At 53.5% G+C, this 26,536-nt stretch overlaps 2 protein-coding genes across 2 annotated transcripts; one reads left to right on the top strand and one right to left on the bottom strand.

Moving 5' to 3' along the window:
- The first annotated feature begins 531 nt into the window (after positions 1–531).
- Positions 532–7,127, top strand: timm17b (translocase of inner mitochondrial membrane 17 homolog B (yeast)). Its single transcript, XM_088940385.1, has 6 exons — positions 532–575; positions 1,727–1,826; positions 2,219–2,282; positions 3,282–3,410; positions 4,172–4,282; positions 4,414–7,127. The coding sequence occupies exons 1-6, from the start codon at positions 550–552 to the stop codon at positions 4,500–4,502; spliced, it is 519 nt and encodes a 172-aa protein (XP_088796511.1). The 5' UTR covers positions 532–549; the 3' UTR covers positions 4,503–7,127.
- LOC148839011 (chemokine-like protein TAFA-1) lies at positions 7,049–12,445 on the bottom strand. The gene is made up of 4 exons (XM_088935458.1): positions 12,436–12,445; positions 11,409–11,549; positions 10,702–10,826; positions 7,049–8,819 (listed from the first exon to the last, which is right to left on the bottom strand). Exons 1-4 carry the CDS (start codon positions 12,443–12,445, stop codon positions 8,802–8,804), a joined length of 294 nt encoding a protein of 97 aa, XP_088791584.1. The 3' UTR covers positions 7,049–8,801.
- Positions 12,446–26,536: the final 14,091 nt, after the last annotated feature.

Genomic DNA, 26,536 nt, shown 5'->3' with positions numbered 1-26,536 from the left:
TTACTAATATTTGGTTTCTTGTGCTCATCATCTGCATTTACATAAGAAAAAGTATATTGATAGATGTCCACTCAAGCAGATCAACCACCTGTCATATTAACAACAGGTTCGTGCAGTCTCCTCGCATTGCTGCTATTGCATAGTGGGCTGTATCCGTTTTATAGATTTGGATGTGCCTACTAAATAACACAAAAACATGCATCCACCACTACAGTGGTGCATTAATATTGTACGTGTTTTATATTCCAGCTCCTAAAATTCAGTTTATAAAATTTCTACAGACCTATATTTTTTTCCTATTGAGCGTCTAGAACACGCTATTCATGTTACTGCGCTGCGATTTCTACTGTTTGCCTAACGAGGACTGAATTTCAAGCTCTACTAATATGGCCGCCTGCTGCGCATGCAACTGAGCCAGACGTGGAAACGTTCTATATTTTCAACAATGAGGGTTTGTGCACCCCTGTCACATGACAAGGGCTTTCTTCGCCTGCCCTTGCCGGCTTCGTACGTCATCAGCCCCCCCAGTGCTGTGTTTGTGTGGTTAAGATGGAGGAGTATGCTCGAGAGCCCTGGTAATGTGCAGCCGAGTGGAGAGCTAGCTTTTAAAACGCTGCAGTAGATAATAAAAACGTATTTAAGCTTCGTGTTTTATTACCTTTTTTATACCGAGTTTATTTGGCTTTTAGCCACACGAAATGGCTGTTTTTGCTAATGTCAGGTTTAGTTTAGCTTGTTTAGTTATGTAACTGTGAACGATAGTCCTAATCTGTACCATACCGATTTGGCTGCTTGTAAATATCAGGTCAAATCTCAGATAAACTTCAGTATTCTTCCCGCAGGTTGTTTAAAAAACGTTGACGTATTACGTGTTTCACGACCTTTTGTGAACAGTAATAGTTGCTGCGTTTCAAATGTTTTCCTTACAGTTTCTCTTCGACCTGTAGTATCAGTTTTTCGTCTGTGTTTTGAATAAACGGATAGGCTGTATACGTTATTGATCTTAATTTTATTAACAATAAACACAGTGCAGGATTGACAGTAGTGTATTTCAGTGTGATTTGCTTTTGGTTATTTTTAAACACTTCGCTGATGTGTTCTTACGGTAAAATATGTTGATTCTTTTCGGTTGTGGTTTTCTGTGATTGACTAGTATTCCTTCCAGGGTGGGTGTGTGTTTCTCCTGTGATGGACTGGTGTCCTGTCCAGGGTGGGTGTGTCACCTGTGAGGGATTGGTGTCCTGTCCAGGGTTTGTGTGTGTGTCCTGTGAGGGACTGGTGTCCTGTCCAGGGTTTGTGTGTGTGTCCTGTGTTGGACTGGTATCCTGTCCAGGGTGTGTGTGTCCTGTGATGGACTGTTGTCCTGTCCAGGGTTGTAATGTAGCCTTGTGCCCTATAGTTCTGGAATAGGCTCCGAGTTTTTCTCGTAACTAGGATTACGAGACTTTTGGATACTGGTTGGACGGGTTGTTAATAGCTCTTTTTTATTTCTCCCCATATTTCTCCCATCCTTTTCTTTCCTCCGTCTCTTAATCTGTCCTTCAACTCTGCCCTTCTCCCTCTCCCTCTCCCTCTCCCTGTCCTCCTAACCTCTCGTGCCCCTGCCCCCTCCCTCTCTTTCCGATCTCCCTTTTCCTTCCCAACGTTCCCTCCTCTTCTCCCCCACCCTGCCACTCCCTATCCCTCTTCTTCCCTGTAACACTCCCTGATCTGTCTCCCTCTGCAGTCCGTGGAGGATAGTGGATGACTGTGGGGGAGCGTTCACGATGGGGGCGATAGGAGGGGGCATCTTTCAGGCCCTCAAAGGCTTCCGCAACGCGCCTGTGGTGAGTAGAGGAAGACTCTCGCCTGCTCTGCACGGCGGAGCTCAGTTAACTGTTTAACAGCTGCTCCAGGGAAGAATTTCAATTTAACTGTCTTCAGTTGTCAGGTAGGATTGATGTCAACTCTCCAGGACCACAGCAGCCTGTTCTGGCTTTTCTCTGAGCGCTGCTGTTCTGTTCGTACTGCGTGCCAGTCATTCTCCAGTACCACAGCAGATAACCGCTGGGCAAGGAGAAAGTGCTGTACGAGCACTGTACAGCTTCCACTGTTCTTGCAGTGCATATACACAGTGTTTCTGAGATCGTCATGGCCACGGGGGACTCCCAGTATGGTACTGCTTGGTCTTGTCTCTGAGGGGAAACCGCAGCTAACAGAGATGCGTTTCTCTGTGCAGGGCATGCGACACAGGCTGAGGGGCAGCGCCAAAGCCGTCAGAATCCGGGCGCCCCAAATCGGAGGTGAGTGTCACCCCTCAGTCTGCTTTACGCAGCTGCGGTTAGGCTGCTCCCCTTTTCCCTCTCTCGCAGTGTCTCGGAGCAGTGTCCCGTACAGCAGGCCCCTGACTGCCCTCGCGTACGGACCCTCTTTGTTTCTGGTTTTTATAACGCTCTGTTATATGCAGAGCTCTGGCACAATAAGAGCTGCGACACAGAGACATGATAAACACACACTGTCAACATTTGTGATATATGCACCTTCAATTTCTAAATTCTTATTCATGAACTCAATATATTTATAAATACCAAGCACGACAGTGCCGGTGTGTGTGTGACTATGTGTGTGTTGAGTAGCCTATCAAGATAGCTTCAAAGACTGGATGTTTCTCATCACCTCTCTCTACTATGCCCTGTAGTAACATAACTGTCCACAAGGGGTCCTCAGACCACAAGTTGTGAGCTGGTGCATTCAGGAATTTAGATAATGGGGTTTCAGATCTGTACAGTACTGTATTTAATATTCATTGATTTGTAAATTACAAGGTGAGATGTTCACCTTCAGACACCAGAATATCCTGGTAGGATATTCAGTTTTTTTCTAGATTTTTGTACAAAAGTTGTACAAAGTACAAACTTTTCAGGTCTCACACAGTGTAATACACAGTATTAAAGTTACGCTTTGTTACAAAAAGTAGGCCATTCTAACACAAGTCTATAATACAACACAACGCAAAACATTATACAAAAAAGCGAAAAAAATCACGATAAAGAGTTAAAACAAATGAGATGCATTTTTGCAGTATAGCAAAGCAGGTTTATTGTGCTGTCTCTTTGCACATGTGAAGCATGATGGAGCATATCAAACTCCAGTCTATCAGTGCACCTTTGCCCCCAGTTAAGAAAGACGTGCAAGCTCCCCTGCCAGTGTCTGGTGTTGGCTTGCAATACGGTATCTCCCTGTGAAACTTGCTCAGTGACCACTCCAGGGTGACGCCCTGCGGTGTGTGTGTGTCTTGCCAGGCAGTTTCGCGGTGTGGGGCGGGCTCTTCTCCACGATCGACTGCAGCCTGGTGAAGCTGCGGGGCAAGGAGGACCCCTGGAACTCCATCACCAGCGGCGCCATGACGGGGGCCGTGCTGGCCGCACGCAGTGAGTGACCGCGCCGCCGCGCCGCAGCACGGGGACACCAGTCAGCGGTCAAGAGGCCGGCGGCAGGCCGTGCATTGACGCTCGCCGGGAAAACTAGTCAACTAGAAGACACTCTCCGGGAAAACTAGTCAACTAGAAGATACTCTCCGGGAAAACTAGTCAACTAGCTCACCAGGAAAACTAGTCAACTAGAAGACACTCTCCGGGAAAACTAGTCAACTAGAAGATACTCTCCGGGAAAACTAGTCAACTAGCTCGCCGGGAAAACTAGTCAACTAGCTCGCCAGGAAGACACTCGCCAGGAAAACTAGTCAACTAGCTCGCCAGGAAGACACTCACCAGGAAGACACTCGCCAGGAAAACTAGTCAACTAGCTCGCCAGGAAGACACTCGCCAGGAAAACTAGTCAACTAGCTCACCATAAAATGCAAAAAAACAGTGCAGCTGGTGAACTAGGTCACCTTAAAACATTCACCAGGAAAATTAGTAAATTAGCTCGCCATAAAACACTCAGCAGGAAAAACAAGTTTACTAGTTTTGAGATCTTTTAAGTCCTTAGGTTCTTGAGCAGAATGTGCACCAGAAGTCGAATCAGTGGCGAGTTAACCAGACACGTCTGTCTGTGTCATAAGGGGACGGGCTCCAGCTCCCCCCCCCTGTGACTGGTGCTGGCGTCCCGCAGCCCGGTCACTATGCAGTGAGCCCCTGTGCCCAGGCAGCAAGGCTGACGTCTGTTTGTGTGTGTGTGTGTCCTCTCCCAGGCGGCCCGCTGGCCATGGTGGGCTCTGCCATGATGGGAGGGGTCCTTTTGGCTCTGATTGAGGGCTTCGGCATCCTGCTCACCAGATACACCGCCCAGCAGTTCCAGAACCGTGAGTACACTCCCCCCCCCCCCCCCCCCCGCCCAACTCCGCCTGCTCGCTCGCATCGAGAGCTTCCTGCTCATCGTGGGAGAGCCGGTGCCATCTCACGCCCGGCGCTCGCCTGTGTGTCTCTCCTGCAGCGAGCCCGTTCGTCGAAGACCCAAGCCAGCTCCCCCCGAAGGACCCGAGCCAGCAGCAGGGGTACCGCGGGTTTGGACAGTACCAGTAGGGCCTGGAACCGGACCTTGGGCAGCAGGCACTCTCACTGTGACCCGGGTAGACAGACCAACAGGAGGAGAGAGGGAGAGACAGACAGCCAGGAAGCTGCTCTGGGACACTGGCAGGGCCTTCCCCCAGAGCACGCTGGGAGATTCCCTTTACAGGCCTGAAACAGTGTCGTTGTGTATTTAGACTTGGAGCAGAACAAATCAGATCCGGATCGATCCCCGCTCTCTGAGCAACAAAAGACAAACTGTCAGACTTCGCATCTCCATCTCTTAGATTCTGCGTTTCTATGCCTTTTTGGATAAACTGCAAATTGAAGAGAACGGGAGGCCTGTCAGAGGGCCTGGAAAAGCTCGTTTTGGACTCGGGGAGTAAGAAAAATAACCGGAGCAGAACTCGATCCCGTTTGCACGCCCGGAGTTTGCTCTTCTGAGCGTGGACGCACCACTCGCGCGTAGCGAGAGTCCGCTGGCGTGTCACCCTGCTGGCGCTGTTCTTACGCAGCGCCTGTGCCCCGCCGCAGCCGGTGAAGCGGTCCGGTCTGGTCCTGCGCTGGGTCACGGGCCGTGAGGGTTCAGGACCAGCCGAACAAGCGGTCAGAGTGCGGTTGGTGCTGCAGTGCCGGGCTTGGAAGTTGAGCAGCCCCGCTTTTCAGCCTGCAGCCCACAGGTCCAGGTGTGTCGAACCCAGGACAGTCATTAATGTCTACATATGTATGAAGAAGCACGTGTTAAATTGGTGCTATTGGGGGTTAATGAGAACCCCATACTGAAAGCGCAGTTCCTACTGTCATATGCTGGATTTTAGTACTGCAACTCAGGGTTCATCTCAGATTTGGGACTGTTGATCCTGCTTTATTTTTCATGCCTGCATGCACTTGTCCCAGCAGGCTGTACTGTCTCACTCTTGATGGACTGTCCTAACAGGCTGTGCTCTCTCTCTCTCCCGACAGGCTGTGCTCTCTCTCTCCTGACGGGCTGTCCCAACAGGCTGTGCTATGTTCTCTCTCTGTCCTCCAGCTCTGCTGTTTACAGCCCACAGTGGACAGAACACCAGTCACAAAGTGGCAGGAGGAGCAGTAGGGCTCTTTAACTGACAAATTTGAGACAGTAGCGCTAACACATATGCAGCAGCAGAGGCTGTTTGAGCAGACAGTTTATGAAACGGGATGAAAAATAGCATTTTTGCAGAATAAACAAAAATTGCTCACATGGGGTTTTAGGGGAATTTTTTTACCTTGTGGCGAAGTGATTCACAGCCCCATTTGCGTCCTGGCACTGAGCTGCCTAGCAGGGAACTGATAAGGGTGGCGTTGACAGGCAGGCCCCCCGAGGCCCCGCGCTCTCGCTGAAACACTCGACACCCGCGTCATAGACAGCGACACGTATGTCACTGCCTTCCCCACAGCTCCACAGAGAAGAGACGGTTTTTTATCTTTGCCTCTGGCGTGCAGCACCATGCGTACGAAGTGAGGCCGAGCGAGCGACCTCACGGTTGCAAGTGCTGGTCGGTGTTTTTTACAGGGATAAAAAGCTGCGTGTAAGCAAAGACCCGCCAGCAGGTGGAGCTGTAAGCCCCGATCTGCTTCCCTGGAGAGGACGGTGAGGATGGCGTTGCCCGGCCTGGTCCTCAGGAGCTTCTGGGTCTCTTCGTTTTTCGTTTTGAACCCAGCCCTTCAGCGGGGGGTCGAGACGGGAGACTGGAGGGGAAGTTCACATGGTGCATTTCTGAGGTACCACAGAGCTGGGGGTATCCAGGAGCACAGCTGGCCGTCTGGGACCTGCAGTTCACAGAGTCGGTGCTGTTTGTCCCCGATTTCCTGTCCTCTCCTTTAACCCCAAGGCTAGCGTGTACCTCAGTTACAGCTGCGACAGGCGTGGAAAGGGAAACGGCGTTGATTTCACAGGACTGTGCTGCATTATGAAGCCTCCATTTTGAAAAGAATGTAATAGCTGCACTGAAATGAGAGAGCATGACGTTTTGATTGATTAATCAATCAACTAAATACAGTTACAGCATTTGCAGGAAAGGACATCCAGCATTGATGTTTTTTAAGCTAATTTCAATTAGCCGTTTATTGAAAATGCTGTTCTTGGACCATCATTTGTCACTATAGAGACTTGTAGTGCTTTTTAATTATACTGCTTAAGTGTTACTGCAAGGAGCCTCATTTTTATTTATAGTTGGCATTGAGCAGTGACAATTGATACTACAATGTGATGCTAATTTGTCGATGTAATGTCTTTGGCTTGTATCAAGACAGTGAGGGGAATCATGGAATAAATATCACGTTATGATGTGGAGTTGTGCATTCTTAAGCCAACCCAATGTGTATGTATTTTTTGTACTGCTCCCCAAAAATGGTATGAATCGTGCACCCTCAATTTAAATTCAGCACTGTTCTGTAGTACACCACCCCCCTCTCTCCCTCCTCATCTCCACCTTCTGTCTCTTGTAAAAAAGTGTTTGCATAAAAGGCGTTAGGGGGTTTGTAAACTTGTGTTTTTGTTTTTAGGGCTAAAAAATGGAAGCATAAAGACAATGCTTGTAGTTTTCTGAACAGATTTTATTTATAATGCTGAAAAAAGTTTTTAAATTTTTAAATAAAGTATTTTGTGGTTGAATCATATCGATGTTGCCTCACCGGTTGAAAAACATTTTTTTGGGGGGACGTCTTTGTCAGCATCAGCAAACTGTTTCCACAGGGCTAATCTCAGGGTCTTGTACTTCAGATGTCACCCCTGTTGTCCCATGAACAGCTGTAGAAGTTAAGCCTGGTGGCCTGTGCCCACTGTTGACAGCATTGTCATCGTCCGTCAGCAAAGCTGTGCTTTTCTGTTTCAGTGGGGGCCCGGCCCAGCCCAGCCCAGTCCTGAGGCCCAGGATAAGTCTGATGTGTTGAGACCTCCTGCGTCACTTGACCTGCCTGATCTTTCATTGTGCCAGTTCAGCCGGGAAGGAGTCTCTGGCGTGCAGTTCACCCTCCGACCCCCCGGCCGTCTTCCACAGTCCTCCCGAGAGCCCCATCGCGTCTCCCAGATGGTTATGGCGGACATAACAGCCACCTTTATTTCATATAGCGCCTTTCACGGCACTGTACAGGAAAACAATAGTGACAGCTAAACGCGTCCAAGCACGTAAATTAAACAGAATTAAAAGAGTGATTTTGAGACGGGTTTTGAAAGTGCGGACTGACCGGGAGATCACTCCACAGTCCTGGAGCAACAGAACAGGAAGCCTGGTGTCCCAGGGTCTCCCAGGGTCCGGAGCCTCGTACTGGGAACTGAAAACGGGAAGCCTGGTGTCCCAGGGTCTCCCAGGGTCCGGAGCCTCGTACTGGGAACTGAAAACAGGAAGGCTGGTGTCCCAGTTGCAGAAGTCTTTGCTTTCCCTGTTCTTCGTGCTGCAGGAACCTCGGGGACACCGAAGCGCTCAGTCATTTGGGTTGAGGGCTTGACTGTCATGAGACCAGGCCAGAACCGGATCGGAACCAGCAGTCCAGCTGGCTCTCTCGCCGGAGGCTGGCACCTTGCGTGCTGCCTGGCTCCTCTCTGCCGCTGGTGTGGCTCACCTGCCTCCTGCTGCTCCCCTGCTGGCTGTATCGATCCGTTAGTCCAGAGAGGAGAGCAGCGCAGGGCTCTGGATCCATATCCCACCTGAGACCTCAGCTGGTGTACTGCTGAGTGTGCTGTTTCCAACAAACTGGTCCAGTAAAGTGGCCCGGAGTATAAATGGGTGGAAATGCCAGTTGTGTTAGACAGAGCGTCCGCCCAGTGGGTCAGTAATGGCCAGCTGTGCGGTCAGGAGCACCTCTGCGCTCTGCGGCAGCGACTCCTCACCCGGGCCCGAAGGGCTATGTGTGTCCAGGTTTTCCACCAGGAACGTTTCTAATCCTTCCAGATAATTGCTTTTAGAGATATCCTTCAAACTGTCTTGGGTTGAATTGATTGGCTCATCGGAAAGCGCTGTCTCGTCCAGGTCTCCAGGACCTCCGTCCTCCCACTTCTTCTGGCTACAGGTTCTGGTTTTTAGTCCCCTAAAATCTGTGGTGGCAGCAGATATGTCCTGGAGTCCTGGAGTCCTGGAGACTGGGGGCGCGCGACGATTATAACACTCCCCGGGGCAACGCTGCCTCCACCTGCAGTTCCCCCTGCTCAGAGACCCCCCCCCGGCAGAGCCCCTCTCGGTTCTGTCCACGCTCCGGGAATCCCAGGTGATCTCCAAGGGTCTCGACCCCCACCCCCCTCGCGGCGGGGAGCCCCAGGAACGCGGGAGAGAGCGGACCGGAACCTACCGGAACCTTTCAGAGCCGCTGGTGGATCTATGCAAAACAGACAAACAGAGGAGCGTGATGAGCTGTCTAAAGCGATGAACTAGTGTGGGATCTAGGTGTGGAGACCTTACAGCCGTGGCTCCAGTTCCCTTCACTGCTCCGGAGCTCATCGGTTCCTGAACCCTTCCCTGCCGTTCCCTGAAGCACCTGAGCCAGGCAGCTGGGAAGGTTGTCCCAGACAGCTGCTAAGCAGTGGAACAAGGCGCCTCCTGTCTAAGCCCTCATTACAGCAGCGTCCTCCTCTGCCTGCCGGGATCTGACGCGTGGGCTTCCTCACCCACCTGGAGCTGCTGAAATCAGTTTGCAGCCTCTGGATTCTCGTTCGCCTCTCACGCCCCCTTTCCGGCTGGGAAAGCGGAAGGCCAGCAGGAGCGTGCCGGATTGTCCCAGCAGGTGAGGGTGTGCCAGAGGGCCGTGAAGCCTGCCGGGCGAAAGTATCCAGGCTCCGGTAATAAGAGGGGGAGCTGGGATCGCTGCCGGCCCCCAGGCGCCAGGCTGGTCACTTGTGTGTGTGTGTGTGTCGGGGGGGGGGGCAAACCCGGGTAGCCCAGTAGGAGGCACTAGACCTCCTGTATCTGGATGGCGCTGCAGGGCTCAGTGGGCTGGAGGAGCCTGTCTGATCTTCCTCGTTCTCGCTGCCACGAGCCGGGATGTACAGACGCTCCCGGTGGATCCATGTGGAGCGGGAATATGATCGCAGTTGGTTTTTCAGGAGGATCATATGCCCGGCCGAAAGGACGGGGCGGGGCGGAGGAGCTCGGTCTGTCGTGAGAAACAGCCGGCGATTCCGTCTCGGGCTGGGTGTGCACTAAAGCTAGACCCACCACAGCAGGTGACGGCGAATTAATCCATGAACCGCGCTTGCAGGGAGAGGGAGGGCAGCTGTCACACGCGCAGGAGTGAAAGTGCCGTCTCCGACACCTCCGCAGCGGAAACGAGCAACGCTAACGAGCCCGATAATAACGACATGTCCTTGCCCTCGAGACGCAGCCCGAATCCTGCCGCGAGCCGAGCCGCAGGCGTTAGGAACCGGTGGCAGAGAGGAGCCAGTCAGCACACAAGGTGCTAACGAGATTGCCAATGCAACGATCAGAGAGGAAGGCGGCTGGAACTGGAACTGGGTCTCTCTCTTCTTTTGAAAGAGGAGCAATAATGCAACCCCACTTGCAGGCCTGCACTGCCCCCGTATCTGCTTAAAATGAGCACTGTGCACTGTCCATATACGTCTGTGCTCTGCTTTCTGTGTTAAACCTCATGAACCAATGGGGGGTTCTAGGTAGGAGGATCTGAAACGCCTCTGCTGTCACTAGCGCCGTGTTTTAAAGGTCTTGGCTGCGTCACGGCTGTAAGGACTGCAGTGGGACTGCCGTATTGATGTGGCAAGTGCACCGCCAATAAACCTGTGGGCGTGCAATTAAATACATCTCTTCCCCCGTGGTTAACCGGCTGGGCTCAGACAAAAAACACGTTGTGCATTTAAAAATCAATATGTCAAAATTCTGTGGGAGTCCCCATCGCTCTTCCTGCGTCTCGGCACGCTCGTACGGCACAGGAGAGATATGGGGGAGTGGTGCGGTGGGGTGCAGGGGACTGGCTGTGGGGGTAGGACACTGAGCGGTGGGGTGAGTGGGTTTGGGGTTTAAGGGAGTGCGTTACGAGACGAAGGGGAGTGGGGTAGGGGTGTAAAGGAGACGGATGGAGGGATTCAGCACTGGGGTGCAGGTTGGACGGAAATGGGATATGGGGTGTAGTTGAGTGGGAAGAGGGGTAGGATAGTGGGGTACTGTGTGTAAGACAGTGGGGTACAGGGTGTAGCTGAGAGCTACACTGTGGGACAGTGGACAGCGGTGAGTAATGATGACAGTCAGACCTTCGTGGTTTTGATGCGGTTGCCTGTCGAGCACATCCACCCCGAATTATCAGGCAGGGTCTTGCACTCCTCGCCCTCCAGACACGGCTCCATCTCACACCACCACTTCCCCGTCACGATGGAAGCTGAAAGAGAGAGGGGGTAAGGGGCTGGACTGACCCGCCAGCTCCCACGTTCTCCTGCAGGACAGAGCACATCCCAGCATGCCCACACCTGCCAGACCCAGGACCCCCTCCAGCCCCACGAGAACAGGGCTACTGCCAGCTCCGTACGCGATCTCCTGTCACAGCCCGACAGGCTCTCTAAAAACAACAGGGCTTTCTGCTGCAAGAGCCTCTTATTGCTTTGGCAGCGCTGCAGCGGTCGGTCAGGGAGACAGCGTGTGTGAGAGTGTCTGTAACTGTCTAATCATATGTTTTTGTTGAGAATGTCTGTAAATGATTTTGCTCATTGTTATTACTTCGGGGACACTGTAATTCACTAATCACGGCAATAAAGCTCCTTGAATTTGTGTTTGGGAGAGAGGGAGGAATTTACAGAAAGATGGGAGACTTTTTCCATAACATTTCCGTAGGCTGCTCCTTGTGCTAAAACATGAGTATTATTTAGTTTTTCTGTGCTCGCCAGCTCTGCCAGTTGATCCTGTTATTGTTGCCGTGTTGTGTCTGTGTGTGTTGTTGCTCTCTGGATCGGTGTGTGCGGGTTACCGTCGACGCAGGAGGGCCGGTTCCGTGTGGTGCCGGCCACTTTCCCCGGCAGACAGGAGCACTTGATGGTCTGGGAGCGCTCCTCGATCCGATTCCTGTTACAGCATCGGTGAGCAGCGATGACCTCACACTTCCCCCCACCTGCAGACCGGAGAGAGGAGGAGGAGGAAGATTATATGGCACAGGGGTATAGTGAATGTAGCGTATGGAGTATAGTTAATACAGTGGAGAGAACACTGTTAATAAAGCACCGTGAGAGTATTGACAATTCAGTATGGAGAGCACTGTTAATATAGCACAGAGAGTATAGTTAATACAGTGGAGAGAACACGGTTAATATAGCACAGAGAGAGTATTGACAATACAGTTTGGAGATCACTGTTAATATAGCACAGAAGGTATCTTAATATAGTGGAGAGAACACAGTTAATATAGCACAGAGGGTATAGTTAATACAGTGGAGAGAACATGGTTAATATAGCACAGGGGTTATAGTTAACATAATATAGAAATTATTGTTAATAGGGTGGATAGAACACTGTTAATATAGCACATAGTGTACAGTTAATACAGTGGAGAGAGCAATATTGCACAGTTAATATTGCACAGAAGGTATAGTTAATATAGTAGAGAGAAGACTGTTAATATTGCACAGAGAGAGCATCGACAATACAGTGTGGAGAGCAATGTCAGTGCAGCAAAGGGTACAGTTAATATGGTAGAGAGAGCAGTGTTTATACAGCAAAAAGAGTATTGATAATACAACAAAGAGAACACTGTAATACAGCACAAATGTCATAGTTAATACAGTTGAGAGAACACAGTTAATATATTACAGAGGACATAGTTAATATACAGTAGTGGAGAGAACACAGTTAATATAGCACAGATGGCATAGTTCATATAGTGGAGAGAGGACTATATTGCACAGAGACTATAGCTAATACAATGGAGAGAGAATTGTTAATATAGCTCTCTCTATGTTAAAATCTAAATGCACTTTATCCATTAGAGGGTCACAGGGGACCTGAGCCCATCCTGGCCAGCACTGGGCGTGAGTCCCCAGTCCACCGCAGGTCAGACACAGACTCAAACACACACGCCCTCACACCAGGGCCAATGAACCTACCAGCACATCTCCTGCCCGCAGGAGGAAACCCACACAAACTCCAGGCCTACAGACCCCCAGGGCCGGAGCCCAAGGCCCCAGTGCAGATTGTCTGGTTGAGGGTGTGCCGATAACAGCAGCGCGGGCAGAAAGGAGGGTGTGTTTTCAAGGCAGACTCCTGTGCTAGTGTGAGAGACTGTGCCCTGATCTGAGAGTGAGTCTGCAAGCTCGGAGTCAGGTATCCCCACGCTGAGCGCCTATTCTCTCATTGTGGGGGGGGGATTGGAAAGCCAGATAATGGACTGCAGTCTCCAGGGAAATCCAGCCAGACACGGGGAGAGAACAAAAGCACTTTAAAAGAAAAGAAAACGCAAAAAATTGTTCAACTACTAAGCTACTGTCTGAAGAGCTTTTACACTCCCCCTTATTCCTCATCCCTTTACTGGCATGGCCGTTTGATAACTGTGTTGCCAAAGCAGTAAAATCCATAACCATTTCCAAACATTCAGGACAATGACATACTATTATTGTTATTATTATTATTTTCGGGACTGTGCCTCAGGCTGTGACAGGAGGTGATATACTGGGCTGCAGCTCTACTGAGTTTCCTCCCCCAGTAGGATCCATAACTGTTCTGATTCTGACCGGTGTGGAAATTCTGGGATTAGATTTGTTATTTTAGGGAAGCATGTTTGTCTAATCCCCTGAGTATTTCTCACAGAGCAGCAGAAAGTCTCTCTGGACAGCCAGGTCTGCCTGTCTCTCCTAGTTTCTTTCTCTGATCACTGAGCCTGTCCTCTCTGGGCAGCCAGGTCTGCCTGTGTCCAGTCTCTATGGCCAGGCTGTGGTGACTGAGCCTGTCCTCTCTGGACAGCCAGGTCTGCCTGTGTCCAGTCTCTATGGCCAGGCTGTGGTCACTGAGCCTGTCCTCTCTGGGCAGCCAGCTCTGCCTGTGTCCAGTCTCTATGGCCAGGCTGTGGTCACTGAGCCTGTCCTCTCTGGACAGCCAGGTCTGCCTGTCCTGTTGCCCAGTTTCTGTGGCCAGGCTGTGATCACAGGGTGTCTCTCACCCTGGTCAGACTTTGCTAGTGTGTATGCTAGTGTGCACTTTGCTAGTGTGTATTGTCTGTTTACAGTCCTCTAGCATTCCAGTTTGTGTTGTGTTTGTGTGTTTGTGTTCCAGTGGGTGAGGTAGTGTTGTTTGGGTTGTGTTTGTGTGTTTGTGTTTGTGTTCCAGTGGGTGAGGTAGTGTTGTTTGGGTTGTGTTTGTGTGTTTGTGTTCCAGTGGGTGAGGTAGTGTTGTTTGTGTTGTGCTGTGATTTGGTTGACTTTATTTCGTGTTGTTTCAGCTGTCCTGAGGCTGGTTGATGTCAGCTGGTCTCTCACTCTCACCTACTTTCACCCTCCTCTCTCCCTCTCACTCCCCTCTTCTGCCTAAGTTATATAGCGCTTTTCCTGCCATCCCACTCAAAGTGCTGTACAGGTACTGGGGATCCCCTCCACCACCACCAGTGTGCAGCCCCACCTGGATGATGCTCCAGTCCGCTCCCCACACACCAGCTCTCAGTGGGGAGGAGAGCAGAGTGATGAAGCCAGTTCAGAGAGGGGGATTGTTAGGAGGCCATGTCTGAACTCTGGGGTAACACCCCTACACTTTTTGAGAAATGCCCTGGCATGTTTAATGACCACAGATTTTACATCTCATCCGAAGGATGGCGCCTTTTTACAGTACAGTGTACTGGTCACAGTACCCCCAGACTGTTGGGTGAGCGCCCCCTGCTGGTCACACTAACACGTCTTCCAGCAGCAGCCTTAGTTGTTCCCAGGAGGTCTCCCATCCAGGTACTGGCCAGGCTCACTCCTGCTGAGCTCCAGTGGGCTGCCAGCTGGGAGCTGCAGGGGGACACCGCTCGTCTGTCTCTCCTGCCTCTCCTGTCAGTGAGAGCCACTTTGACAGCTGGAACAGCAGAGCACTCAGCTAGGCATTAAAAATCAATGAGCAGCACTGCGCTGTCGTCCATTAGGGCTGCAGAGACAGGGGAGACAGAGAGATGGGGAGGGTATCCAGGGCAAGGAGACAAGCTGGGGAAGAGTGGGAGGGGTGCATCAGGGAGACAGAGGGGCCAGGAGAAAGAGGAAGAGATACAGAGAGAAGACGGGTAACTCAGGCAGAGAGCCAAGACTCCTCCAAGGGACTTTTGTGTTACAGTCAATTTAGACACCTGTTGATTGCCTTCTGACTCTGGGTCTAACCATAGTGTTAATAATAATGATAATTGCTTACACTATATAGTGCTTTTCTGGACGCTCCACTGAAAGTGCTTTACAGGTAATGGGGACTCCCCTCCACCACCACCAGTGTGCAGCCCCACCTGGATGATGCAACGGCAGCCATAGTGCGCCAGAACGCTCACCACACACCAGCTCTCAGTGGGGAGGAGAGCAGAGTAATGTAGCCAGTTCAGAGAGGGGGGTTATTAGGAGGCCATGATTGGTAAGGGCCAATGGGAAATTTGGCCAGGACACTGGGGTAACACCCCTACTGTTTTTGAGAAACACCCTGGGATTTTGAATGACCACAGAGAGTCAGGACCTCGGTTTTACGTCTCATCTGAAGGACGGCGCCTTTTTACAGTATGGTGTCCCTGTCACTATACTGGCACATTAGGACCCATATGGACCACAGGGTGAGCGCCCCCTGCTGGCCCCACTAACACCGCTTCCAGCAGCTCCCAGCTAGTGTTGGGAAACTTCTCAGTGCAAAGAGCCGTTGATTAATGAGCTCTTTGTGAATTTGTATATGTGTGCACGTGTTTTGTCAGGGGGGGGTAAAAGTAAAGTTAAATCTGCCTCAAGTCAATTTAGTCACAGCTGAAGGGATGTGTCTCTTTAACTGTTGGAAAAACCGTAATTCATCTTCATTCATCCTTTAATTAATTCAGGTTCATTCAGGAAGAGGGTGACGGCTGTGACCTGCAGTGCACAAATGCACACATACACAGTCAGATGCACAATTACACACACGCTAATGTACACACATGCACAAATGCACAAACTTGCACACGCTAATGGGCACGCACATTTCATCCATGCACACACACAGTGACATACAAATACACACAGGCACACACACAAACATGCACTCACGAGCACCCGCACACACACTCCGGCTCCTATTTCTCCTGTGGCTCTGCCCAGTCCATATTCCTCCCTCCCTCTCGACCCGTTACTCTCGGCCTCTGTGTCCGGGCTGCGGTCTCAGGGCAGCCCCAGGGGTACCCTCAGCGCGGGCAGGCAGGTTGGCAGTGCTGCCAGGATTTCAGGCAGCTCTCACTTGTCTCTGAGCTGAACAGACAGCCGGGAATATCTCTCTGTCCTCCAGAGTATGACATCATTTTCTATCAAGCTCTAAAAGACCTGTGCTACAGTAATAACAAACATCGTTTTATTTCTGAAACAATCAAGAATACAGTGAATGTTGATGAAAGAAAACGGCTGATTGCTTTCTGGGTCTGGGTCTAAACCACAGTGGGGGGCATGAGGGCCCTCAAGTTGTTGAGGGGTGACAGTCATCCACGTGCTCACGGAGGAAGAAGTCAGCAACACGCCTCAGGATGAGGTAAGACAGTTCATTATTAAGTAATAATAATAATAATAAGTATAATATAATAAGTAAGGTTTATTCCCTGCTGAAAAGAGAAGAAAGAAAACACAACGTTTCGGCCGTGGAGCCTTCTTCAGGTGTCAGGCCGAAACGTTGTGTTTTCTTTCTTCTCTTTTCAGCCTGGAATAAACCTTTACTTGTTCCTTTGCAGCCCACGCCTGCTGACGCAGCTCCCTACTTGAACTGCTATAGTAATAATAGTACCAGCGTAGGAGAGGCAGCTGTGTTAGAGACACTGGAAACACTAAAAACAAATGCCCAGTGCCTGATGGAACACGCGATTGCCCTTAAGAAAACACCTTATTCATGCACTGTGGACAAAACTCTTCTGAGACAGGAGGACTACCCGCTGGGAGGCAGATTGCAAATGTTGCACCTATCCAGAAACAGGGTGACAAATCTGAGCCAAGCAGTTATAGAGCAGTAAGTCAGACTTCGATCTGTCTCATGGAAGGCTAATTGGAACAGGGGGATCATCTGTACAGCAGCAGAACTCTAGGAGGCATGGGTTCAGGACAGGCAGATCTCGCTTCATTCTCCTCTTGCAATTCTTTCAACAAGCAGCAGCTGTCATGGAGCCTATGACAGAGTATATTTATATTTAGGAAGATGTTTGATAAAGATAAAAGAACTTTATCAACAATATTTGAGAAAGTTTTATTCTTTAGGCAATATGCATAATAGTAAATGACTTCTTTATAATCAAGAGTGAAAAGAACCAGAGGACAGATGTTAAAATTATGGCAAAGTACAATTTAAACTGAAAACAGGAGGCACAGCTTTATACAAAGGGTGGTGGGAGTGGGGAACAAGCTGCCCAGCCTCATTGCTGAACCCGATACCCTATCTTCTTTCAAGAAACAGGTGGATGAGGTCGTCCTGTCAGGACAGGAGGCGCTTCTGTACACAAAGGGTGGTGGGGATGTGGAACAAGCTGTACAGCCACGTTGTTGAAGCTGATACCCTGGCTTGTTTCAAGAAACAACGGGATAAGATCCCGGGATCAACTACCTGCTGACGATCAAAGTCACTAGACGGGCTGAGAGGCCTTGTCTCCTCTGGTGCTTCTGAGCCACTGGCCGGAGTGCTGTGTCTGTCGGGTCTGGCCATGCTCTGTGACTAAATTCTCACAGCCTCTGTGTTCAGCCTTCGCCTCCGACCCCCTGTAAAAGCAACTACGTGCTCATCAGCAGCTCTCACTCCGTTTTCCAGCTCCCTTTTCATGAAAGCAAAGCACTCTGGAATTACACATCCCTGGTGCTCCAGACAGGTCCGGGAACGTCGGCTCTCCATCGCCCCCCGGGATTTCCTCCCTGCCGGCTGCTTCTGGCCCGGCCTGCACCTCGGCGGAGCTATAGCTCCAGGTGGAGCTGGGCTAAAGGCACAGGTAGGCATGGCTCCAGGCTCAGGAGCGCCACCTGCAGGACACCGCCAGCTGCACCCCGTTACACACTTGAATAACTCTAGCCTCAACAAGCTGGCCTCCTGGGGGTGCTCTTCAGCAGCAAGGGAGAGCTGTCTCCTGTCACCTGGAGGACAGGGGCCTACAATAATACACCTCTCAGTGTACCCCTGGGGCAGCTCCTCCCCCCTCTCAGTGTACCCCTGGGGCAGCTCCTCCCCCCCTCTCAGTGTACCCCTGAGGCTGGGACAGCTCCTCTCAGTGTACCCCTGGGGCAGCTCCTCCCCCCTCTCAGAGTACCCCTGGGGGTGGGACAGCTTCTCCCCCCTCTCAGTGTACCCCTGGGGTATCTGTGGTATTGCATGATCGCAGTTCAGAGAGGTGTTCCGACAGGTGACCTCCAGTCCAAGTCCCAGAGAGCCATAACGCTTCAGACTTTATAGGACAAGCATCTTAATTAGCTGCTAAAGATAATCTTGCTAATCTTGTCCATGAGGCCAACAACTGATCCAGTTACATTTCTCGGATCTTGGCAGCAATGAAGGCCAGAGGAGTCTGTGTCCGTGCAGGAGCGAGGCAGGAGATCTCTGGTCTGGAACATCGCTCTCAGCTTTGGGATTATTCTCCTTGACGCTGGACTGTACCCCCTTTTCCACAGGCCCACTCATCTGTGACCCCGTCTCCCCTCTTCCTCTTTCTCGGTCCACCAGCCTCCTCTTCTTCAAGCTCCTCTCTTCAACTAACTGCTCTCTTCCTGTGACTCTCTGTCTCTGCTGGGCAGGTGGTCTCTCACAGAAAGATGCGTCTCAGATCCCTTGCAGGTCAGTTAGAGTGGAGTAATACAGCCGCCCTCGTTCACTGCCTGTAATCCTGTCACTGGGAGGGACGTCTCTGTCAGGCTTCCCAGCTGGGCTGCTCGTTCCACACTCCCACCACTCTGTGAGTAAATGCATGGCCCTTTAATTTAACAGTGCAGTCTGGCTAGAAACAGAGAGCAAGAGAAATGATGTGTGTTTGTCTCACCTCTGAAATCTAAGTTTAAAGTAAAAAGGATATAGCAGGTGCCACAGCACCAACAGCCAAGCTCAGGCTTCCAGCAGAAGGCCTGTTGCAGCTCTCCCTGACTGTAACACTGCACTCAGTCAGCCACAGGGGGGCGCTGTGTGTTTGCCTAGTCTGCTTTTAGGCCCTTTTTTCAAAATAACAAAAAGACGCTTTGAAAGACGCTTTGAAAAGACAGGTGTGGACACGGACAAAATCAACCAGTTCTCAAACAGAACACGTCCCTTTCGAAGAAGAGGAGGGAGTTGTTTTTTTTTGCTGAAGACCGTAAAAGGAGAGAAACCCCACCTGTTCTGTGAGGTGTGATGTTTGTAGCTCACGGTGCGAACGTGCCCAGGTGTCTGTTCTCAGCTGCGTCATGCTTCGGGGGGGCTGTGTGTGTGTGTGTGAGAGTGTGTGCTGTCGGTGTACCTCTTCTGTGCCAGGAGACAGAGTGCGAATCTCACTGCCTTGGGGTGACAGGTGATGCAGTGGTGTTAACGAGCCACCTTCCCTTCACACTGCCAAACAACAACTTCAGCTGTGACCCACTTATCCCATGAGCCCTCTGTACCCCCATTTTATTCCCTCTCGCCCCTGTTTCTGTATCTTTCTGCCTCACGTACTGCTGCTCACACTGCCTCTCTCTGTGTCTCTGTCCCTCCTCTTACTCCCTGCCTGAAGAGCTTCAGAAAGGACAGGAATGACAGAAGGCCACTCGGCCCCGAGCCCGCTGACCTCAGCCGTTTCCCGAAAGACGTCGGCTGCGATCCCCTGGCTGGGCAGCTCGTTCCAGACTCCCCCTCTGCCCAGAGAAGGGCACCCAGACACATTCTTGGGCTTCTGTCCTACAGTGACAGGCTGGAGGAGCCGGAGCTCCGCAGTCATGAGGGGAAAAGACTACAAGGAGACCCGATTCAAGGACAGACTCCTCAGAGGCATCAACAGACGAATGTCTTCGGAGACACATACCAACGGACACAAGAGGAACCTACGCAGGAGTCCACTTACAACGGAGAACAGAAGGCAGTTCTTTGCACAAAGAGCTGTGGGGGGCTGGAACCAGCTGCCATGCCATGTTGTTTACACCCTGGCATCTTTCGAGGAATGCCTGGAGAGCCCAATCCCAGCCTCCTCATGGATGCCTTCCTGTTGACCGTCCTCTGGCTCCTGACCTGACGGCGCAGACTCATCCCAGCAGCACCAGCGCTCACACTGAGGCGGCTGCCTTCTCCTCCTTGGCCCTCCTTGCCAGGAGGTCTCGCCAGGGCTGCAGCGGGCCCCCTAGTGTCCGTTCTGCAACCCCCCTGGGGGCCACAGCGGGCCCCACAGCTGGCAGACGGCGTGTGCCAGGCTTGAGCCGGCAACGCCAGGGCCACAGGAACCAGCTGGCGCTCCTGGCCTGTGTGCCAGCTCCTGGGCTGCAGGTAAGCCGAGTCGCGGCGCGATCGAGCCGAGCAAGAGGAAGAGGAAGAGGAAGAAGAGGGCAGACTCACTGATGACGGGCACCACTGTCTCCGGGTGCTGGTAGTGGTGCTGGTGGTGGTGCCAGTGGGGGTGCAGGTACAGCTGGCTGGCGCAGGACTGCTGGCACAGCAGGGAGACACACAGCGTCAGGTACAGAGGGCGCAGGCCGGGCATGGTGACAGCACTGCACAGAGACAGGCAGAATGAGGGGGGGGGCACAGAGGTGACTGAGACTTCACCCCCCCTCACCCCGACACACGCACACAGATCCCGAAACATCTGAAGGTGTAGTCCGACCCCTCGAAGTGTGGGGTTCACTCACCCGCAGATCGGGGTGAAGCTCAAGTGTGACAGACACCCCACAGGAGCCCTGCACAGGGAGTTCTGTACAATACTGGCTGCACAGAGACCAGAGCTCCTACAACCACGAGGCCCTGCTGAGTAAAGAGCTGAGACCACCAACCCCCACCCCCCCACAGACCTCAGCCAGCTGGTCCAGGAGCTCACTGACATCTACCAGCCTCAGGCCACCACAGCTACAACACATGAATCAAAGTCAAGCAAATCACAGCACAGACCAAGCAACACCACCTCACCCACTGCAACACCAACACACAAACACAACACAAACTGGAATGCTAGAGGTCTCTAAACTGACAGTACACACTAGCTGAATATCTGACCAGGGTGAGAGACAGCAAGAAGAAACGGACCCTGGCGAAGTACAGGCTCAGTGACCACAGCCTGGCCATAGAGACTGGACACAGGCAGCCCTGGCTGCCCAGAGAGGACAGGCTCAGTGACCACAGCCTGGCCATAGAGACTGGACACAGGCAGCCCTGGCTGCCCAGAGAGGACAGGCTCAGTGACCACAGCCTCGCCATAGAGAGTGGACACAGGCAGACCTGGCTGTCCAGAGAGGACAGGCTCAGTGACCACACCCTGGCCATAGAGACTGGACACAGGCAGACCTGGCTGTCCAGAGAGGACAGGCTCAGTGACCACAGCCTGGCCATAGAGACTGGACACAGGCAGACCTGGCTGTCCAGAGAGGACAGGCTCAGTGACCACAGCCTGGCCACAGAGACTGGACACAGGCAGACCTGGCTGCCCAGAGAGGACAGGCTCAGTGACCACAGCCTGGCCATAGAGACTGGACACAGGCAGACCTGGCTGCCCGGAGAGGACAGGCTCAGTGTTAGGGTACCGATATGACGGGACAGGGAGGAAAATTGGTTTTAATAGGACGACTGAAGGACACTGGCGAGTGACCAGGACATGGGCACTGCCCACACTTCAGCAGTGACAGTATCAGAAAGCCTTGCCTGGTTTCGATGCAACTGGAATATTGTGCCACGAAGTTCATATTCACAGTGGGGTGACCTGCGGAGAACTGAGCATATGCACACAGGGGAGTGAACCCCAAAGGATCACAGGGATCCCCACTGTAGTGGAGCAAGAACAGTGCAGCCTGAGGACGAGCGCTGCAGTGCAGTGAAAAGGAAAGAGTCAACATAAGTAGCAGATGAGTCTGAGAGAGAGTGCTCTTCTCTGCCCGCGCTGCTGTCTCCTTCCAGGCAGGACACTAGTGCTGTCCCCAAGGACACACCTGAGAGAGAGTGCTCTTCTCTGCCCGCGCTGCTGTCTCCTCCCAGGCAGGACACTAGTGCTGTCCCCAAGGACACACCTGAGAGAGAGTGCTCTTCTCTGCCCGCGCTGCTGTCTCCTCCCAGGCAGGACACTAGTGCTGTCCCCAAGGACACACCTGAGAGAGAGTGCTCTTCTCTGCCCGCGCTGCTGTCTCCTCCCAGGCAGGACACTAGTGCTGTCCCCAAGGACACACCTGAGAGAGAGTGCTCTTCTCTGCCCGCGCTGCTGTCTCCTCCCAGGCAGGACACTAGTGCTGTCCCCAAGGACACACCTGAGAGAGAGTGCTCTTCTCTGCCCGCGCTGCTGTCTCCTCCCAGGCAGGACACTAGTGCTGTCCCCAAGGACACACCTGAGAGAGAGTGCTCTTCTCTGCCCGCGCTGCTGTCTCCTCCCAGGCAGGACACTAGTGCTGTCCCCAAGGACACACCTGAGAGAGAGTGCTCTTCTCTGCCCGCGCTGCTGTCTCCTCCCAGGCAGGACACTAGTGCTGTCCCCAAGGACACACCTGAGAGAGAGTGCTCTTCTCTGCCCGCGCTGCTGTCTCCTCCCAGGCAGGACACTAGTGCTGTCCCCAAGGACACACCTGAGAGAGAGTGCTCTTCTCTGCCCGCGCTGCTGTCTCCTCCCAGGCAGGACACTAGTGCTGTCCCCAAGGACACACCTGAGAGAGAGTGCTCTTCTCTGCCCGCGCTGCTGTCTCCTCCCAGGCAGGACACTAGTGCTGTCCCCAAGGACACACCTGAGAGAGAGTGCTCTTCTCTGCCCGCGCTGCTGTCTCCTCCCAGGCAGGACACTAGTGCTGTCCCCAAGGACACACCTGAGAGAGAGTGCTCTTCTCTGCCCGCGCTGCTGTCTCCTCCCAGGCAGGACACTAGTGCTGTCCCCAAGGACACACCTGAGAGAGAGTGCTCTTCTCTGCCCGCGCTGCTGTCTCCTCCCAGGCAGGACACTAGTGCTGTCCCCAAGGACACACCTGAGAGAGAGTGCTCTTCTCTGCCCGTGCTGCTGTCTCCTCCCAGGCAGGACACTAGTGCTGTCCCCAAGGACACACCTGAGAGAGAGTGCTCTTCTCTGCCCGCGCTGCTGTCTCCTCCCAGGCAGGACACTAGTGCTGTCCCCAAGGACACACCTGAGAGAGAGTGCTCTTCTCTGCCCGCGCTGCTGTCTCCTCCCAGGCAGGACACTAGTGCTGTCCCCAAGGACACACCTGAGAGAGAGTGCTCTTCTCTGCCCGCGCTGCTGTCTCCTCCCAGGCAGGAAACTAGTGCTGTCCCCAAGGACACACCTGAGAGAGAGTGCTCTTCTCTGCCCGCGCTGCTGTCTCCTCCCAGGCAGGACACTAGTGCTGTCCCCATCGACACACCTGAGAGAGAGTGCTCTTCTCTGCCCGCGCTGCTGTCTCCTCCCAGGCAGGACACTAGTGCTGTCCCCAAGGACACACCTGAGAGAGAGTGCTCTTCTCTGCCCGCGCTGCTGTCTCCTCCCAGGCAGGACACTAGTGCTGTCCCCAAGGACACACCTGAGAGAGAGTGCTCTTCTCTGCCCGCGCTGCTGTCTCCTCCCAGGCAGGACACTAGTGCTGTCCCCAAGGACACACCTGAGAGAGAGTGCTCTTCTCTGCCCGCGCTGCTGTCTCCTCCCAGGCAGGACACTAGTGCTGTCCCCAAGGACACACCTGAGAGAGAGTGCTCTTCTCTGCCCGTGCTGCTGTCTCCTCCCAGGCAGGACACTAGTGCTGTCCCCATCGACACACCTGAGAGAGAGTGCTCTTCTCTGCCCGCGCTGCTGTCTCCTCCCAGGCAGGACACTAGTGCTGTCCCCAAGGACACACCTGAGAGAGAGTGCTCTTCTCTGCTCGCGCTGCTGTCTCCTCCCAGGCAGGACACTAGTGCTGTCCCCAAGGACACACCTGAGAGAGAGTGCTCTTCTCTGCCCGCGCTGCTGTCTCCTCCCAGGCAGGACACTAGTGCTGTCCCCAAGGACACACCTGAGAGAGAGTGCTCTCCTCTGCTCCTGCTGCTGTCTCCTCCCAGGCAGGACACTAGTGCTGTCCCCAAGGACACACCTGAGAGAGAGTGCTCTTCTCTGCTCCTGCTGCTGTCTCCTCCCAGGCAGGACACTAGTGCTGTCCCCAAGGACACACCTGAGAGAGAGTGCTCTTCTCTGCCCGCGCTGCTGTCTCCTCCCAGGCAGGACACTAGTGCTGTCCCCAAGGACACACCTGAGAGAGAGTGCTCTTCTCTGCCCGCGCTGCTGTCTCCTCCCAGGCAGGACACTAGTGCTGTCCCCAAGGACACACCTGAGAGAGAGTGCTCTTCTCTGCCCGCGCTGCTGTCTCCTCCCAGGCAGGACACTAGTGCTGTCCCCAAGGACACACCTGAGAGAGAGTGCTCTTCTCTGCCCGCGCTGCTGTCTCCTCCCAGGCAGGACACTAGTGCTGTCCCCATCGACACACCTGAGAGAGAGTGCTCTTCTCTGCCCGCGCTGCTGTCTCCTCCCAGGCAGGACACTAGTGCTGTCCCCAAGGACACACCTGAGAGAGAGTGCTCTTCTCTGCCCGCGCTGCTGTCTCCTCCCAGGCAGGACACTAGTGCTGTCCCCATCGACACACCTGAGAGAGAGTGCTCTTCTCTGCCCGTGCTGCTGTCTCCTCCCAGGCAGGACACTAGTGCTGTCCCCAAGGACACACCTGAGAGAGAGTGCTCTTCTCTGCCCGCGCTGCTGTCTCCTCCCAGGCAGGACACTAGTGCTGTCCCCAAGGACACACCTGAGAGAGAGTGCTCTTCTCTGCCCGCGCTGCTGTCTCCTCCCAGGCAGGACACTAGTGCTGTCCCCAAGGACACACCTGAGAGAGAGTGCTCTTCTCTGCCCGCGCTGCTGTCTCCTCCCAGGCAGGACACTAGTGCTGTCCCCAAGGACACACCTGAGAGAGAGTGCTCTTCTCTGCCCGCGCTGCTGTCTCCTCCCAGGCAGGACACTAGTGCTGTCCCCAAGGACACACCTGAGAGAGAGTGCTCTTCTCTGCCCGTGCTGCTGTCTCCTCCCAGGCAGGACACTAGTGCTGTCCCCAAGGACACACCTGAGAGAGAGTGCTCTTCTCTGCCCGCGCTGCTGTCTCCTCCCAGGCAGGACACTAGTGCTGTCCCCAAGGACACACCTGAGAGAGAGTGCTCTTCTCTGCCCTCGCTGCTGTCTCCTCCCAGGCAGGACACTAGTGCTGTCCCCAAGGACACACCTGAGAGAGAGTGCTCTTCTCTGCCCGCGCTGCTGTCTCCTCCCAGGCAGGACACTAGTGCTGTCCCCAAGGACACACCTGAGAGAGAGTGCTCTTCTCTGCCCGCGCTGCTGTCTCCTCCCAGGCAGGACACTAGTGCTGTCCCCAAGGACACACCTGAGAGAGAGTGCTCTTCTCTGCCCGCGCTGCTGTCTCCTCCCAGGCAGGACACTAGTGCTGTCCCCAAGGACACACCTGAGAGAGAGTGCTCTTCTCTGCCCGCGCTGCTGTCTCCTCCCAGGCAGGACACTAGTGCTGTCCCCAAGGACACACCTGAGAGAGAGTGCTCTTCTCTGCCCGCGCTGCTGTCTCCTCCCAGGCAGGACACTAGTGCTGTCCCCAAGGACACACCTGAGAGAGAGTGCTCTTCTCTGCCCGCGCTGCTGTCTCCTCCCAGGCAGGACACTAGTGCTGTCCCCAAGGACACACCTGAGAGAGAGTGCTCTTCTCTGCTCCTGCTGCTGTCTCCTTCCAGGCAGGACACTAGTGCTGTCCCCAAGGACACACCTGAGAGAGAGTGCTCTCCTCTGCTCCTGCTGCTGTCTCCTTCCAGGCAGGACACTAGTGCTGTCCCCAAGGACACACCTGAGAGAGAGTGCTCTTCTCTGCCCGCGCTGCTGTCTCCTCCCAGGCAGGACACTAGTGCTGTCCCCAAGGACACACCTGAGAGAGAGTGCTCTTCTCTGCCCGCGCTGCTGTCTCCTCCCAGGCAGGACACTAGTGCTGTCCCCAAGGACACACCTGAGAGAGAGTGCTCTTCTCTGCTCCTGCTGCTGTCTCCTTCCAGGCAGGACACTAGTGCTGTCCCCAAGGACACACCTGAGAGAGAGTGCTCTCCTCTGCTCCTGCTGCTGTCTCCTTCCAGGCAGGACACTAGTGCTGTCCCCAAGGACACACCTGAGAGAGAGTGCTCTTCTCTGCCCGCGCTGCTGTCTCCTCCCAGGCAGGACACTAGTGCTGTCCCCAAGGACACACCTGAGAGAGAGTGCTCTTCTCTACTCCTGCTGCTGTCTCCTTCCAGGCAGGACACTAGTGCTATCCCCAAGGACACACCTGAGAGAGAGTGCTCTCCTCTGCTCCTGCTGCTGTCTCCTTCCAGGCAGGACACTAGTGCTGTCCCCAAGGACACACCTGAGAGAGAGTGCTCTTCTCTGCCCGTGCTGCTGTCTCCTTCCAGGCAGGACACTAGTGCTGTCCCCAAGGACACACCTGAGAGAGAGTGCTCTTCTCTGCCCGTGCTGCTGTCTCCTTCCAGGCAGGACACTAGTGCTGTCCCCAAGGACACACCTGAGAGAGAGTGCTCTTCTCTGCCCGCGCTGCTGTCTCCTTCCAGGCAGGACACTAGTGCTGTCCCCAAGGACACACCCCACTCCCACTGGGGCAGGTGGACACCCAGGGGGTGTGTCACCTCTGTGAGTAAGAAATGGCGCAACACTTCCCCAAGGTGCAGACCTATACACTGGCCACAGACCTGCCACACAGAGAGACACATGCATGCCTGGTGAGTCCCTCTGGGTGAAGT

Source organism: Atractosteus spatula, chromosome 2 (assembly GCF_055471065.1).
Source record: "Atractosteus spatula isolate fAtrSpa1 chromosome 2, fAtrSpa1.hap1, whole genome shotgun sequence".
NCBI lineage: Eukaryota > Metazoa > Chordata > Actinopteri > Semionotiformes > Lepisosteidae > Atractosteus > Atractosteus spatula.
The sequence above is the reverse complement of the archived record's forward strand: the minus strand, read 5'-3'. Positions and strand labels throughout refer to the sequence as shown.

Coding starts and splice junctions, on each gene's coding strand:
- timm17b (XM_088940385.1), top strand. CDS start 550: ATGGAGGAGTATGCTCGAGAGCCCTG. Junction 1,827..2,218: donor GCTTCCGCAACGCGCCTGTG/GTGAGTAGAGGA, acceptor TTCTCTGTGCAG/GGCATGCGACACAGGCTGAG. Junction 2,283..3,281: donor CCGGGCGCCCCAAATCGGAG/GTGAGTGTCACC, acceptor GTGTCTTGCCAG/GCAGTTTCGCGGTGTGGGGC.
- LOC148839011 (XM_088935458.1), bottom strand. Junction 10,827..11,408: donor CCGGCCCTCCTGCGTCGACG/GTAACCCGCACA, acceptor TCTCTCTTTCAG/CTTCCATCGTGACGGGGAAG.